Genomic DNA, 17,294 nt, shown 5'->3' with positions numbered 1-17,294 from the left:
TGTAGGCTTGTTGCTAAGTCTGGTGGTCATTCTGGTGTGATGGCAGGAACACCAGTCTTAGAGTCTGGAAAACTGGGTTAATTCTGACCCTGTCAAGCCCTTGTCACTTGGGGTGAATCCTTCCTGAGCCACATTTCCTTGAGGAGAAGGTAGACATTTGTGACCTTCGAATTCCTTCAAGCTCTAATACTCCATGATTCTGTAGAGAGTATTGTATAATAATCCATAGATAAGTCAACTTTTTTTCTTCTTTCTCAAAAACTTCCTTGTGCTTACATCTGCCCCAGATAACTCTTTTCAGACCATGTCTCTTTTAAATTCTCCCACCCACATGCAAATTTTAACAATGAGAAACCCCCACGGGACTTGGGGGTTTCCTGAGAGAAGGGATCCCACCCTTTTATTCATCTTTTTGTCTTTAATGGCTTCTGAGTAGCACTAATATACTGGAATGGTTGGTTCTATTATAGTAGTTGATTATAACCAAAAACTACTGAACCACGCTCACCACATTTCCTGTTACCTACAGCTAGGAAACCTAAAATACATAAACTAACTCAGAATATCTTTTTAATTAGATCGAATTAAAGAACGTGCTATCATACTAAAATACTTATTACTGAGTTATTCATCTAACTAAGGCTTTGGCTTTACAAAACCAGGAGGGGCCCCAAAAGAGTATGGGACAGTTATAATTTAACCAACTACTGCCATTGTTTGTTTTTTTTTTTATTTAAACATCTCCCTCTCTTACAGCATTTATCAGTCATGCATTACGGAAATAACTTTCATTCATTGAACAAATGCTTATGCAGTATGGGTTTGTTAGATGCTAAAGGTATCATGTTGAATGAGAAAGATAAGTCCTTGCCCATAGGAAGCTTGGGGGTTGGGGGAAGAGAAGGTTAAAGAAGGAATTGCAAAACAATGGACGAGGGTTATCATATGGGAAGTTCAGTCAATTAAAGGGACACCAGTGATGGACACTTCATCTAGACTTAGAGACTCAGAACTGGCTTTCCAGATGAGGCATCATTCATTTCAAACCTGAAGGATGAATACTCATGAGGAGTTGAGAAGTGGGAGCGGGGGTTGGAATGTGTTCAAGTCAAGTAATCACAGTATGGCTGGAACATCCAGTGGGGGTTGGGGGGCTGGGGAGGAGACTAGCCAGCTGAGCCCTGGCTCTATCAGAAAGGAATTTGGACTTCCTAATAAGAGTAGTGACAACCTTCAGAAAATTTTAATAAAGGAAGGTGATGATCTGATTTGGGTTTTAGAAATATTTTGTTTGGGCACCTGGGTGGCTCAGTTGGTTAAGCGACTGCCTCCGGCTCAGGTCATGATCCTGGAGTCCCAGGATCGAGTCCCGCATCGGGCTCCCTGCTCAGCGGGGGGTCTGCTTCTCCCTCTGACCCTCCCCCCTCTCATGCTCTCTCTATCTCATTCTCTCTCAAATAAATAAATAAAGTCTTTAAAAAAAAAAGAAATATTTTGTTTGCAGCATAAAGGATATATTAGAGGAAAATAAGAGTTAAGGTTTTTTTTTTTTTAACTCATATGAAAGCATATATTTACGTGTATTCGGTATATATATTGCAGTGAATTAGGGCACCAGTGATGGTGGACTGAACTTGGTATCAATAAATTGGCAGTGAGAACCGGAAAGGTTGGTAATTAGGAGATGGAACCAACAACCTTTGCAATACCAAGGGGTGAAAACATGGTATGGCTGTATTAAAACATCTAATCACATGACCATGCATCTTTAAGATACCCACTAACCTTAAGATATTACTGATGTACAAAATTTCTGTCCGTGTACATTTGCAGTCTTGTTTTACTTTTCTTTATAGGCTTATTTTGGATATATGTTCCCTTTCCTACCAGCTGCGAACATTCCATCAGATCAGCATGCCATGATTTCTTAAACCACTCTCTCATAGTTTGTAAATATACAGTTAGCATAAATTATGGGCGTTTTAATGGCCCTTTACTGCCAGTTTACCCACCAAAGGAATTATCCCAACTTCCAGTGCTACCAGCCATGTAAAACTATACCTGTGTTACTATCATAGTCTCACCAAGACTGTGTTTTATTGTTTCCTGGCTAATTAGTTCCATGCTCGGTACTTGTCGCCAAACCCCTGGCCTGATTGGGCAAGAGCACAGAGGCCCCACAAGGGATGATTCCAGGTAGGAGGTCGTTTGCTATGGAAATAGGCTCTTCTCTCACTACGTTCCTAGATTATTGAACGCAGTCAGATTGAATGAACGCTGCGTGCAATGGCATTTTATCCAGGGCCGGCCCCATGCATGCTAGGGACTCGGTGTATTGTCCCGGATGGGGATTTGTCTAAACAGCAGCCTTGAAGACCTCTCAAGTTCAAAAGTGATGGCATGCCATCTTATTTCACAGCTGTTTTGGTTGGGGGGGGAACTCTCCTTGAATACTGGCCTTCTTGGTTTTAACATGATGACATGATAGTTTTCTGAACATGTAAGCACGGGGCCTCACCCGGATCATTGCTTCCCTGTCTGATCTTTAGGGATTAAGAAATAAGGGCTTGGGCGCCTGGGTGGCTCAGTTGGTTAAGCGACTGCCTTGGGCTCAGGTCATGATCCTGGAGTCCCTGGATCGAGTCCCGCATCGGGCTCTCTGCTCGGCAGGGAGTCTGCTTCTCCCTCTGACCCTCCCCCCTCTCATGTGCTCTCTCTCTCTCTCATTCTCTCTGTCTCAAATAAATAAATAAAATCTTTAAAAAAAAAAAAAGAAAGAAAGAAGGGCTTCCAAGGTAGCATCTTGATTTTATTTCTGGGAAAACAAGCTGGACATACTGGCATTGGTGTCCTCAGTCGTCCGGGGAGCCACTTGTCTTCAGAGTCTCTTACACCCATTCAGGAGTGTTGTGCGAAGTAATTAAATGGAAACGCTTCTGAGACAAAAACTGCTCCCGAGTGCCACACCAGACCGTCCTGGTCCTGCTGCTTCTACCTCTGGAGCTCTTCAGAGGAGCCCCTCACTAGCTATTCGGAGGAGCCCCTCGCTAGTTCACGTGTGCGAAACGCCGCGCTGTGAAGTGAACAGGTGTTGATAACAGTGCACAGAAGTAAGAGATTGATGTCTGCATCGCTCTGGCAGGAGCTCCTGGGGTTGTGTGTGTGTGTGGCTTAGGTGTGCAACAGCTGACAATGAGTGTGCCAGTAGTGTCTCTGTATTGGCAGTAATGTTTTGAACCCAGCGACACCAATTAAAATCCTGTGATTTTGATTTCAAAAGTAATCTTTGAGATCATTTTAACCATTCACCGGTTTTCAGCTCCCATTTATGGGTAACTTTTTCTTTCATGTGGAGAATACAGAAAAAAAATAGGAAGATGAAAACCCAAATTTCTGTTAATTGCATCTGCAGATGCAGTTTTTCATTCTTTTAAAAATATTTTTCAACTATTTTCAGTGTCTTTTACTATGTTCCTTTTTTTCTCTGCGTACACACATACACATACAAGTAGGGAGACTACGCTGTTTTTTGGTATGTGTTAATTTTTAAAATAATTTATATTTAAAATATATTTTTTCATCTATATTATTTGAAATAATATATAGACACAGGCATGCTCTGATTAAAAAAAGTAAATTATGGTTCTTTTAGAAACTTTGGGATATACAAAAAGTGTATAGACAGAATCCTGAAAATCACCCCCCTTAAAATACCTACTGTTACCATTTTGAGAATAAGTCTTTCTAGCCATATATGTATGTATACATGTATGAGAGCTGTGGATAGATGCAAATATAGATTAACAATATAAAATGTTTCCTAGCCTGATTTTAATAGGTATAAAGTTACTGATTTTTTAATTGTTCTTTCTTTTTAGTTTTTGTTCTTTTCTTTCCCCTTTTACTCTGTTAAAATGACAAAAATCCACCATCTTATCCATTTTTAAGAATATATTAAGTGCATTAATATTGTTGTGCCACCATCACCACCATCCATCTCCAGAACTTTTTTTTTATCTTCCCAAACTGAAACTCCATACCATTAAATAATTACTCCCCATTCCTCCCTCCCTGGTGACTACATTGTCCTTTCTGTCTTGGTGAATTTGCCTATTCTAGGCACCACATGTAATTGGAATCATACAGTAGGCGTCCTTTTGTAAAATGCCTTAGTGCATCTTAGCACAGTGTTTTAAGGTTCATTCATGTGTCAGAATTTCTTTCTTGTTTTAGGCTGAGAAATACAATAGTGTGTGTGTGTGTGTGTGTATATATATATATATATATATATATATATATATATATATTAGCCATTGTGAATAATTCCGCAGTGAACATGAGTGTGCAGGGTCCTGCTTTCAATTCATTTGGGGTATATAACCAGAAGTGGGATTGGTGGATTGTTGATATTTTTGAAACATTTAACAATATAGTTTTTAATTGCTGAATAGTATTCCATTATATGAATGCAACATCATTTATTTTAACAGCTCTCATGTATTCATTCTTTAAATTGCTTATCAGATTATAATCTTTCTTTTTTTTAATTTATTATGTTATGTTAATCACCATACATTACATCATTAGCTTTTGATGTAGTGTTCCATGATTCATTGTTTGCGTATAACTCCCAGTGCTCCATTCAATACATGCCCTCTTAATACCCACCACCAGGCTAGCCCATCCCCCCACTCCTTCCCCTCTAGAACCCTCAGTTTGTTTCTCAGAGTCCATAGTCTCTTGTGGTTCATCTCCCCCTCCGATTCCACCCCCCTTCATTTTTCCCTTCCTTCTATCTTCTTCTTTTTTTAACATATAATGTATTATTTGTTTCAGAGGTACAGGTCTGTGATTCAACAGTCTTACAATTCACAGCGCTCACCATAGCACATACCCTCCCCAATGTCTATCATCCAGCCACCCCATCCCTCCCAACCCCCACCACTCCAGCAACCCTCAGTTTTTTTTAATATATTCTATTGCATGAACATTTCTAGAAACCAAGCAGTTATGCAATCTTGTGGTTATTTCCTTAGGTTAAATTCCTAGAAACAAAAAGTATGGACTTTATCAGGACTTCTGATACACGTATCACCAAATTAACCCAGAGACAGATTGCCCATAAGGCGTTTATAGAACCAAACACTGCATTGGTCCCTAAGTCTAACTCATATAAACATTGTCCTTTGGAGATAATTAGGGTAAGCCCTCCTATTACTCCTACCTGCCAACTCCAGCAACGCCTCTTTATTCTGCTTTAACAACACTACCTAAGGAGGTAGTTGTGAATTCTGGGTTCAACAAAGAATCATTTGCCCCTTTCCTTTTTAATTTACAGATTTCACTCTCAAAGTGGGTGGGTCTAAGATTATTTGTATCTAGAAAGACCTAATGAAAGATAATTTATATCAAAAAGCCCCCCTGTGATCCTTTCGTGCAGCCAGATTTGAGAAATACTTGTCTAAATGTATAGTAGTATGTTCATGTATTGTACTCTTGGTCTGTTAGGTTGTTTTCTAGTTCATGGGGTCATCTATCAAGTGGATAATGTGAGTGGCTCAAATGAATGAGAAATCGATTTGCTGTGGGTACTAATCCTGAATTCTGGGGCTCTGAATCCTGGCTGGCTTAATTGGTAGACGACTCTTGATCTCAGGGTTCTGAGTTCAAGCCCCACATTGGGAATGGAGCTTATTTAAAAATCAATCAGTGAGTCCTGAATTTTGGAAGATAATTAGTAAGGGGACTCAAGAAATCAAAATTAAGTTAGTTCTCAGTTAAGGGCTTAAAGAAAACAAGGAAGTGATTTTTTATTGAGCAAAAAACAAGTAACAAATATGAGGAATGCATGTAGTATAACTTACTTAGGTAAATTGTGTATGCATTTTTTCTAAATGTACAGACTCAGAAACCAAGTCTAGCTATTTCTTTATCCAGCCATTATTTATTAAGTACCTACCTGGTGTGGATCTTTAGTGATAAGATTAGGCTTTTATTGGCCATTAAAACTCATCGTTAAATATTCAGAATTTATTCTTAGAATCACTGGATTGTTCACATATCTGGAAATAAGTGTCATGAAAATAAAACCGAAGTTGAAATTCCCAGAATCCGTTCCAACAAATCAACCATCCCCCTTTCCAGAGTTTTATCTGTTCCTTGTGCATATGGAAATAACATTTCATGTAGCTTCAACTGTATTGCACATATGATTGGTTTCACATTCTGTGTTTGTCATTTAGCATTTACATTTTCATTGACTGTCTTAGGCATTTTTCCACCTCACTGTAATAGCTGGAATCAAAATATCTGAAGGGGCTCTGAGTTTTTTATAGTTGCTTTCATGTAGGACTTTAGCTTTCATATACATTCACCTTCTGTTACCTTATAAAGTTTTCTTTCTTAGTAGAAACGCTTTTATTTATCACACCACGTTTCGTCCAAAAAATGTAATTAAGAATTCACTGAGTGCAGTGACTCTGCCTTTGTCTTTTTTGTGGCTTTAGCAGCTAAGCTCAGTGACTAACACATAGCAGAATTTCAGTTTTTTTAATTGAATAAATAACTTTGATTAATTAAATTTCTAGAGATCGGGGTATTGTGATTCCTTGGCAGTTCAAATGCATTTTGTCGCAGTGCATGTTGTTAACGATTATTTTAAAATGCATTAGTCTCCTTTCTTTCATGATAAGTTTATTTAAAATTTGGCCCCTGACTATTTCTGTAAGAGATTTGATCCAGGATCAAGTAGAATTTGCATACACAATATAACCATCAAGATGAAAATAAGCATCCGCAATGCATCTTTGAAAGATAGTAGTAGTAATAAATTAAAAAAGTAAAGTCATTGAACTATTTAGAGGAAGGGAGAGACTAATGAGATTACTGTAATTAAGCATGCATTAAATGCATGACAGAGTTTCTTGATTGTCAAGTAATAAGAGAAATGAGCTAGGTCATATTTTGCATGTTTGTTTATAATCTGACAAGAGAAATGAATTTTTTTGGAGTCTGTTAGTTATTCATTTATTCAAATTCATGTATTCAAATATTTGTCAAATGCCTACTAGTGGCTATGATGTGAAAAAGCCACTGGGGAAGCAGCAGTGAATGAGAGGGACGGTCTCTAAGCCCGTGAAAACAGACAGGTACAAGTGTGACCTGTGTAGAAGGAAAGGAGTCCGCAGTTCTCACTCTGCGGGAGGACTCAGCAAAGGTCACTGGCAGCCAGACACCAGGTTGAGACTTACGGGGTTCTTAGGGATTCGCTCATTAGAATTCAGAGAAAGGTGGGGAACCAAATGGGTATAATGCCTGAGATGGGAGAGAGCCTGGCACATTGGCTATGAAAGAAGGTCTGTGTCAGAGAGTGACTGATACGATGTGTAGCTCTCAAGGAGAGGGAGAAGAGCGAGAGTCCAAACCATACCCCTAAGCCATTGAAAACCCTTAAGCAGGAAAATAGTGTGATTAAATCCGCGTTTGAGAGAACACACTGTCTACAGAAGGAAGGATTCATTGAAGGGGGAGCAAGAGTACACTCTGGGAGACCAGTTTGGATGCCGTTGGAGAATTCCCGGTGACGGTGGTGGTATCTTGGAAGAGAGTCACAGCAGAGGAAATGAGGAAATGTGGAAATATTTGAGAGTTATGGAACTCCCTATTTAGGAAATAGAATCCACAGGATTTAGGACTTGAATGGGATTTGAGGGAGAGGCTCAAGAATGACTCCTAGTGTTCTCATTTGAACAACACCTGTGTGGATGAGAAAACCAGACGGAAAGCATGAAGGGCAGATTCAAGGAAGATGATGAAACAGTTTTTAACGCATTGAGCCTGAAGAGCATATGAGACATTCAGACAGACCCGTGAAACAAACAGCTGAATATCTGGGTCTGGTATTCAGAGTACTCTAAATTCTGGAGACAAGAACTCAGGAGAATCTTCATAACATAGAAGGTATTTTAAATGGTGTATATGGTCCTGGAAAGAGTTAATAGAAGACAGGAGGTCCTGTGTCAGATAAAGATGATCATGATTCTGGGGCCATTGGACAATATGTTGACTACTATCATTGGTAGCAATTTTAAAGCAAGATTAGTAAAGTACTTCTAGCAGAAACCTAGAAAGAGCCTGAATCCCTGCTGTCACTGTTGAGCAGACATATTAGTTCTTGGCTGCCTATTCCTGGATTATCTATTATAAAAGACAAGTCTCTGTCTGAGATCATGATAATTTGACTTTTGAGAGCTTACAGCTTGACTTCTTTCCAGTTGCTAAAACATGCAAGTCAATTATTAAAACACCATAAGGTAACCGTTTTAATGAGGATATGTACCAAGTTCATGTGGAAAATAACTGAAGGACCATAGAAAAAAACCTCAAAATCCTTACAGTGGAGTCCAGAATGACATTACAGAAGACGCACCATTTGATCTGAGACTTGCAGAATAAGTAAGCAACTGCCCAGATGGCTGTGTTTGAGCAGCAGGGGAGCAACGTGGTAGAGAGTTGGATGGAACAGATCAGAGACTGTAGAAGGAGGTCCTGGCTGACAGATATGAGTACAGACATAACTGTGATCTATTCCAGTCTCTGCATACGCCTAAAATTGCTGGAGTGTGTGATGTGAGTGATTTTGGAAAAAAGGAGGTGGCTGGACAGGGAGGCAGGGGCTAGACTGGAAAGTCTTTGTAAAGTATATTTAAAAAAAAACCAACAGTGCAATGTCATAAAAAGAGTTCAACACAAGGCAGAGACATTTGCAAATTGGGATCGGGCTCAGATGGTCACTTTAGGTGACTGTAGTGTTATTGGAAAAGGGAAGTGAGAAAGAAATGGAGTTAACTGATGGCAGTAAATAGCTCAGAGAAGTGGGGATGAGGACGAATAGTAGCGGGAAGAAACGAGACTGGAGTCAAGTGCAAAGTTGTAAGAAATACGCAGGGCTTCCATAGAAGACATAGTAGTAGAGTAGGGTAGGGGAGTGTGTGTGTGTGTGTGTGTGTGTGTGTACAGGTATGTCCAGGGAGTGGATAGGCAGGGGCAAGAGAGAGACTGAGGAACTGTGAGATGTTATCCTGATTTGGCCATAAAGGAAGCCAAGGACCTGGCCCATGGGGTGAGCACGAGGGATGCTCTTAGCGACCCCTTATTTGTTGTTGTCTTATGGCCAAGGCAATTCTTCCTGGCAATGGGAACATCCATTCAACAGCTTCTGTTACGTATTAGCCCCTCCACCCGACTAGAAACTCCCCAGGGACAGGGAGACATGTACTGCTCATCCAAGGATATTGCCCTTCTCCCATCAACCTCACAGAGCTTTACAGGTCCAAGATCCTTAGAGAATAATTAATGGGAAAATAACCACATAAAAAGACTGTTACAGAGATTCAAGTCTCAGGGGATATATATATATATATTCATAATTTTAAAATGTGCTTGACTTTCAAAATAAAAATGTTAAATCATGATAAAACTTTAAGAATTTCTGCAAAAACAAAAAAGAAATGATATGCCAAAAATAAATACTCGGAAGTGCCAACTAATTCAGTGAGTAGAAAAGATTCACTATGTATTTAATTGAATATGTGGGCCAGGAAAATGTTGCCATAGCTTTCTTTAACTATGAAGAACATAAATAAATATGCTTTAAAATGATTCCTGTTCTTTACCCCTTCCACCTCCAATGAGGTAAAGAATGTAAAATCACAAGGGGAAAAAATATAGCTAAATGTGCTATTTTCACTAACATAGTTATGATATAGGAAATACTCAGAAACATGCCGGCACATACACAGCAGAATTTATAATAAAGTTGTGAGAAACCTTCTCCTCCCCCAAAGAGAGCTCTACTGGAGAGATATTTCCTAGAAGAAAGCAATGGCTATTGAATTTGTGCCCTGATGCCTTCCTTCAAAGACTTTAGGGATGTTTAAATTGTGTGTGGGGGGGTGGTGGGGGGATCTGTGTCTGTATTCACCAAGAAAGAAAAAGAGAAAGAGAATTGTGTTGGAAAAAGTTGCTTCTGAGGAGTTAGGTTGACATTAGGTGTTTTTTGCTGTACTTTATCAATGTAATTGGCTTTCATTTTCAAATCTGTGACTTTTGAAGGATCTGCTCTGGGGGCAGACTTCATTACAGCTGCAGCCGAGAGTATGCCCGTCATTAGCCCAGTTGCTCAGTCACTGTCTCCATTTATAGTTGGGTTTGTAAAGTGTTCAAAATAGGAACTCTGGGTTTCTGCTGATCTTGAGTCATCAAAGAAAAGAAAAGCTTTATTTCTTCTTATATTCATTTCCATCTATGCTGACATTTTTTAAGACTGACATGGTTGACTAGGAAAAAAAAAAAACTGACCTTTTTTTTAGGTTCAAACTGACTCTACCGTGCTTTCTACTACAGAATGTCAGGATCTTAACTGCTTATTTATTTAGGAATTTCTTCAGGATATATATTTTAATACATTGCTTAAAAGAAACTGAATCTCTTTCTTTTGGGCACTATTGGAGCCATCTTCATGCAGAAGGGAAAAGCTACTCTGCCAAGACAATCTTACTCAGGTTGCTTAAATTATAAAAGTAAATGGCAAGTTTGTTCCCTGAAAGGCTAGTATCAAAAGAGGGGGGAAAATAAAAGATAACTATTCGACAGCCTCCTGTAACTTAGAGAACTACATCTGGAATTACAAATTCCCTGGGAAAGCAGACAAGTAGAATTTGAGACAAATAAAATGTGGAAAAAAGAGCTCTAACAGTCAAGATCTCAACACAAATGGTAGCACGCTGATTTATAAATGCAGGGTGTACACGGGCCCATTTGGGTAGAGAGAAGCCTGAAGGGACAGAGCGATCATCTGGAGCTAGCCAAGTCAGAGCTGTCATGTCCTCTAGGCTCAAGGGGACAAAGGGGGAGAGCAGTCATTTCAATGAAGAGGTGGCGAGTGGTGTAGAGCAGAGATGCTAGAGAGGACTGGTGACCTCCTTGGCTCACATCTGGACACTTCCCTGGTAGGTTGACAGAAGAAATGTGCCCCAAGAATCGATCAATGTTTTTCCTCAGGAGCACTGTTGCCATCTTGGGTTTGACAATGATATTTTGCTGCCTACCCATGCAATGATAATAGCAGCCCCTAGTCACCATGACAATCAAGTTATCCCCACTCATTCCCAAACTTCCCTGGTCAGTAGGTGATTTCTTCTCCAGTTGAGAATCACTATATGTTAACCAAATACCCCTGGGAATGTTTTCATCTTTATCGCTAGATCAACGTAGATGACCAGAAAGCTATCTTCAGAAAGCTATATGTCTGAGTCGATAGACTTGTATATTATGGAGGGGGCAAGATAGCTGCCCTGTCTATGACCCCGTATCCGCATATCAGGCAGGAAAGAGGAATGGGCAAAGTAGGTAGGGATGATGCTTAATCAGGAGAGTGTTCGTTTTCCCAGAAATGCTTAGCATATATCTCATTGGTCAGAACTGTGTCCCAAGGCAACTCCTATCCTACAGCATAGTCAAGGCAAGTATTTTAAGTTGGGCACATTGTTACCTTGAATAGAATTGCAATTCTTTGAGTAATGAAGAAGGGGAGTGGGCATGAAGAAGCAGTTTAGCAGCATCTTTCCAGCAAGCTACATATCTGTAGTGTCTTGGTGTGGATGAATGACACTAGAGTAATAGAAGACCTTGCATTCTCTCTTTCTGTGCATACGTTAATTTGCTTGGAAATTAATAAACAACAAAATCAGGGTGTGCTCATTCATTTGTTATAGCAACAAATCTAATCACAGTAACTCAAAGTAAATTGAAAACATTCTGTCATTGGCACATTTTCGGATCCCTAATAGACTAATGCCTGAGGACAGAAGTTTAAATCTCCAAGCCTTCCCTGAGCCTGTCTTTATCCCCAGCCTAACCAAGACCTCTCATAGTTTGGCAGTGAGATCTTTTCATCCCTGTGTCCTTAAACATTCTTAGGATATTCAGTAAGTGTCTCTGAATTGAATGAATGAATGCAATAGAAATTGGGCAGATAGAAAAGGAGGAGGAGTCTGCATTTGAGTTCTCTTTGGTAAATCACTCTTTGACAAGAATTTTTGGTCTAAAATTTAGCATCTTTTTGATTGTGCTGAGGGTGTTTGTTTCTCTCAACACCCCTCTTTGCTTTTACTTTTTTCTGTTTCTTTGGCCCTCTGTTCTCTTTCTCTGGTACCTCCTTTTATCCTGAATGGTGACTAAGTCTTGGGTAATTTGATTGAGATCGCATTGTTCTGTTTATTTTTGTTCTTATTGCTAGTGCTTTCAGTGTTAAATTAAAAAAAAAAAAAAGCCAAAGCCAGTGTCATGAAGTTTTGTTTTTTTTGCCCCGTGTTTATATATATATAAACATATATATATATATATGATTTTTGTGTTAGTTTGTGAATTCTCAGAAGTTTTAGCTTATATATATGTGTGTGTATATATATAATTTTAGCTTTTACATTTAGAGCTAAAAATTTGGGTTACTTTTTGTATATAGTGTAAAGTAAGGGTCCAACTTCATTCTTTTCCATGTACATCTCCAGTTTTCCAAACTACTTGTTGAAAAGATTATCCTTTCCCAAACAAATGACGTTGGCACCCTCATCAGAAATTAATTGTGCATGCAAGAGTTTATTTCTGGACTCTCTGTCCTATTCTGTTGGTCTGTGCGTCTATCTTTTTTTTTTTTTTTATAAGATTTTTTATTTATTTATTTGAGACAGAGAGAATGAGAGAGACAGAGAGCACATGAGAGGGAGGAGGGTCAGAGGGAGAAGCAGACTCCCCGCCGAGCGGGGAGCCCGATGCGGGACTCGATCCCAGGACTCCAGGATCATGACCTGAGCCGAAGGCAGTCGCTTAACCAACTGAGCCACCCAGGCGCCCCTGTGCGTCTATCTTGATGCCACTATCATACTGTTTGGATTATGGTGGCTTTATAATAAGTTTTGAAATTAGACAGTGAGAGATCTACACTTTGTTCTTCCTTTTTGAGAATGTTTTGGCTATTCGGAGTCTCTTGAGATTCCATGAATTTTAAACTGATTTTTTTTCTATTTTTATAAAATTTCCATTGGAACTTTGATAGGGATTGCATTAAATCTGTAGAATACTCTGGGTAATATTAACATCTCTAGGATATTAAGTCTTCCAATCCATGAACACAGGATGTCTTTATATTTCTTTATGTCTTCATTTTATTTCTGCAGCATTTTTACTTTTTGGTGTAAGTCTTTTGCCCGTTTTGATTAGCTTTATTCTAAAGTATTTTTTTTTTCATTTTGATGTAATTGTAAACAGAATCATTTCTTTTAGTTTTTTTTTTTCAGATTGTTCATTGCTGGTACTCAAAAATGCACATGATTTTTGTGTTCGTCTGTGAATTCTCAGAAGGCAGGAACCATGCCTTATTTGTATTTTACAGAGTTAATATGAGATAATAATAGTGCCTACTATGTGTTCATTTCTGTGTTATTATTTTTCATTGATGGTTATCTTTGCCCCTTTTATTTTTTTCTCTTTCCCGCTTCAGGGGTCTGCTAGTTCGACAGCCTCTCCTCCAGCCTCCACCCCTGTCACAGGACACAAAAGAATGGTTATACCAAACCAACCCCCTCTAACAGCAACCAAAAAGTCTACATTGAAACCACAGCCTGCACCCCAGGCTGGACCCATCCCCGTGGCGCCAATCGGAACACTAAAACCCCAGCCTCCACCAGTCCCCGCCTCCTATACGACAGCGTCCACGCCTTCCAGGCCTACCTTCAATGTGCAAGTCAAGTCAGCCCAGCCCAGCTCTCTTTACATGGCTTCTCCTTCATCGGGACAATTTTATGGCCCGGGCCCGGGACCCCAGGGCTATAATGCTCCACCAGTTTCTATCTCCGGGCAGTGCCCACCTCCTTCAACACGGGGGGGCATGGATTATGCATATATTCCACCGCCAGGACTTCAGCCTGAGTCTGGGTATGGGTACACCCCCAACCAAGGACGTTACTATGAAGCCTATTGCCCCACGGGGCCTGGCTATGGGGGCAAAAATGACTCTGATCCGGCTTATGGTCAACAAGGTCACCCAAATGCCTGGAAGCGGGAACAAGGGTATACTCCTTCTGGAACAGGAAACCAGAACCCGGCTGGGATGTATCCAGTTGCTGGTCCCAAGAAGACCTATATCACAGATCCTGTTTCAGCACCGTGCGCACCACCACTGCAACAAAAGGTAGGGAGCTCACTCACATAGTGATGGCACTGAAGGAGTTTGTATCTTGGCCTGCTTTCCCCAGAAAGCAGAGCCTAAGGCAAAAGTGCATGTGCTCCTTTGATGTCATTAGGAAATAGAGTGCCAGGGAAGTATGAGTGAAGCAGGAAAGGGGGAAGATCGTATGCCGGGTCTGTTATCAGTATGGCTACCATTTAGCAACAAGTACAACCAATCTTGAGGATCATGTTCCAAAAGACTCTATATGAATGCATCAGGACAGTCTGTTCAGGGAGAGGAAGGGAAAATAGTTTATCTTCCCGCTCTTGTCTCCTGTTTATCAAAGCTTCCCTCTGTGGTTCAAAAACGTCCTCCCACTTAGACGTTACATTTACCTGGGCTCTGAATAGATCTGCAGTATCTCCTACGTTAGTGGGGACAGGATGTTCCCAGGATTGTAGGGAAGAGGTGTTTAGGGCACAGCAGATGCAGTGCTGTCAAGTTGGTCTCATGTAAAGTCAGTCAGAACCCAAGCCAAGGTGGTGCTTTGGGTTCTGCCTTGGGCAGAGTGAGCTAGGACTGCTGGGACAGAACAAGTGGCCCAGGGCCTAGGAGGTGGGTGAGGTCAAGGGGATTCAAGATAATGCAGACACCTCGTCTAGTTTCCTTTGGGAAGGGGCTGAAGTATAATGGCACTCGTTTATTACCTCTTGTTTATTCCCATCACTGATCCTCCAGGAAGAATCTTCCTCTCCAGGCTTTAACTATATTAGGAAATTTTAAAAAGTTCTTTATGACAGTGGTTTGATTTAATTGCAAGTATGCATGTCTTTTAAGTCAACGCGTTCAGTTACTTCCTGTGAATAGTTAAGATATAATACTACACATACCTACTCACCTACAACTTGGATTTTCCATAAGTACTAGAACCAACATGATGATGTTTCCTCCCACCCTGACAAGAGGAACCAAGGAGAATTACTTGGAAGGGATGTGATGGAGAAACAAAGCTAGTTTCCAGTAAATGGGTTGGAACTGAGCCCTCCCTTTTAGTTAGAGCTGTGAGAAATCAGAAACTGGAGAGCCCTTCATTAGCTGAAAGTTAAATGGTAATTGTTGAGACGGATTATGGAAGTGTGTGTGTGTGTGTGTGTGTGTGTAATCCTTTACCCATTTAAGATTGTCAATTTCCAGATATAGCTATTCACATTTTCAACATTATAACAAAAATTTGTCAGGTCTTTGCTCTCCAGGTAAGGTGTTTACTAAATCACGATTCTCACGTGGAAGCATCTGCTCTATTAATTGTGTTGCAAAAGAAGTTTAGGTTCTTTAGAGGAAAAGAACCCTTCCCAGTGGGGCCTGTGAGTAGCTGAAGGCACCTGTTAACCTTATGAACGCTCATTACATGAAAGTGGACCAGCCATGGTCATTCTCCAACATAAAGATTCCCAGTTAAAATGTTATGTGTTTTTGAAGCATTACTCTTGGAAGGCCTTTCTTTTCAAAATCTCTCCATGCAAAGAAAATTTTTAAGGGTTTTTTTGTTTTGTTTTGTTTTTAAATGAAGTTCATCCAGAATAGCCAAGCTGGATAGGCTTGCCCTTCATTAACATTACAGTTTTCAAGGAAGAGTTTTTCTAGGAGGACCCGAAAACAACCAAGTCAGGAAAAAAGGGGGTTATTCAACTTTACATCACTTTGGCATAACTGAAACAAATTCTCCTATGGAAGATTAAAAGTTTAGGTTGGGAAAATTGCCATCCGCATTTAAGCTCATATAGGCATGCAGTTTTGCCCTATCTAGAGCAGCTTGACTGATGTTCCTGCGGGAAAGAGATGGGCCCTGAGTTATGTTTAAGGATGCCAACACCCCACCTAGAGAAACAGACAAGCCAGAGCAAAAGTATGTCTAGGTGGAGGGAATCATCTGGTGAGAAGGACTGAGCCAGTCTTTGAGTTTCCTGTTTACCCATCACGTCATGGACCACCACAGATAGTCCCTCTTCAACATTTTGAACCAACCCAGTATTGTAGGGGGAAAAAATCAGCACCCATTGCAAGAGCTGGATCTAAGATGTCAGGTCCAGCCACATGACTAACATTGGATCTGCCCTCAGCCATCCAATCAGGGTGCTGGAATCAACTTTGACTAACCCCTCACCAGAAAGCACAAAACTTCATTTTCCTTCTTAGAGGCATAAGGTAATGTTTCAGGATGATTTACTACATTATTACAGATTCTGGGTATCAGTGGATTTCATGTCATTTAAAAATTTTTTTGAAATACTTATTTATAACCATGTCATGCATTTTAACATCATATTGTGCCTTTTAAACATGAAAATTAAACCGTGTATTTTTGCTGCCATTATAAAGGAGAGCGGTTAGAGGTTGATATTTAGCCATCTGTCTGTGTTTGGGGAAAGGGGAAAGAGGCCGATGAAGCTACAGATATTTCCTGTGTGTTTTGTGGGGGCACTGGTAGCTGAAGGGGTGGGCTTTCCACAGTTGGTCTTTGAGCAGAACCCTGCTGTATTCAACTGCACCTGGGCACAGAGGCCCTGAGTGTCCCAATATTGACTCTGCTTGGCCTAGTGATGTGACTGCTGGCTTGAGAAAGGAGCTCCTAATTCTAATCCCAGTTCCTCCCTTGACATTCCTCTTTCAGCTTGGGGAAAGGCCTCTAGACCCCTTTATGTCATGCTTCCAGACTCAGTAAAGCGGAACATCATCTTCACTCATTAATTAATGATTGCAGAGGGCTTGGAAATTTCCAAGGGCTGAATAATTGCCAAGTGAGGACTATTCAGGTTTTTCACTGGCTTTCATTTATTTCCAGTTGTTTTAGACACTGGTGGAAGACGTACCTCCATACCTTAAAACAATTATCTTTTGTTACAATTGAGAAGTTCAGAGGAATTTGACATTGGACCCATTAAAGAAAAAGTGGTGGTGGTTGTTTTTAAGTGAAAGAAAGAAATATCTCCTATATTTGAGATGAGCTGCTTTAATTTCTCTACAATATAAAAGAAGCAGGGAAAGAATAGAAGGGGAAAGAAAAGGA

At 40.2% G+C, this 17,294-nt stretch overlaps 1 protein-coding gene across 6 annotated transcripts in view; it reads left to right on the top strand.

Annotated features, from left to right (window-relative positions):
• LPP (LIM domain containing preferred translocation partner in lipoma) overlaps window positions 1-17,294 on the top strand; it is a 666,907-nt gene that overhangs the window by 392,899 nt on the left and 256,714 nt on the right. For all 6 annotated transcript variants that reach the window (XM_064582229.1, XM_064582145.1, XM_064582041.1 and 3 more), the window contains one exon: window positions 13,559-14,248. In XM_064582229.1, coding sequence (XP_064438299.1) covers window positions 13,559-14,248 — 690 coding nt within the window. The remainder of the gene's footprint in view (window positions 1-13,558; window positions 14,249-17,294) is intronic.

This window comes from Mirounga angustirostris, unplaced genomic scaffold, assembly GCF_029215605.1.
Source record: "Mirounga angustirostris isolate CCGP_5_RB_7025 unplaced genomic scaffold, mMirAng1.0.hap1 SCAF_1, whole genome shotgun sequence".
Taxonomy (NCBI): Eukaryota; Metazoa; Chordata; class Mammalia; order Carnivora; family Phocidae; genus Mirounga; species Mirounga angustirostris.
This window is presented reverse-complemented; position numbering and strand designations above follow the sequence as displayed.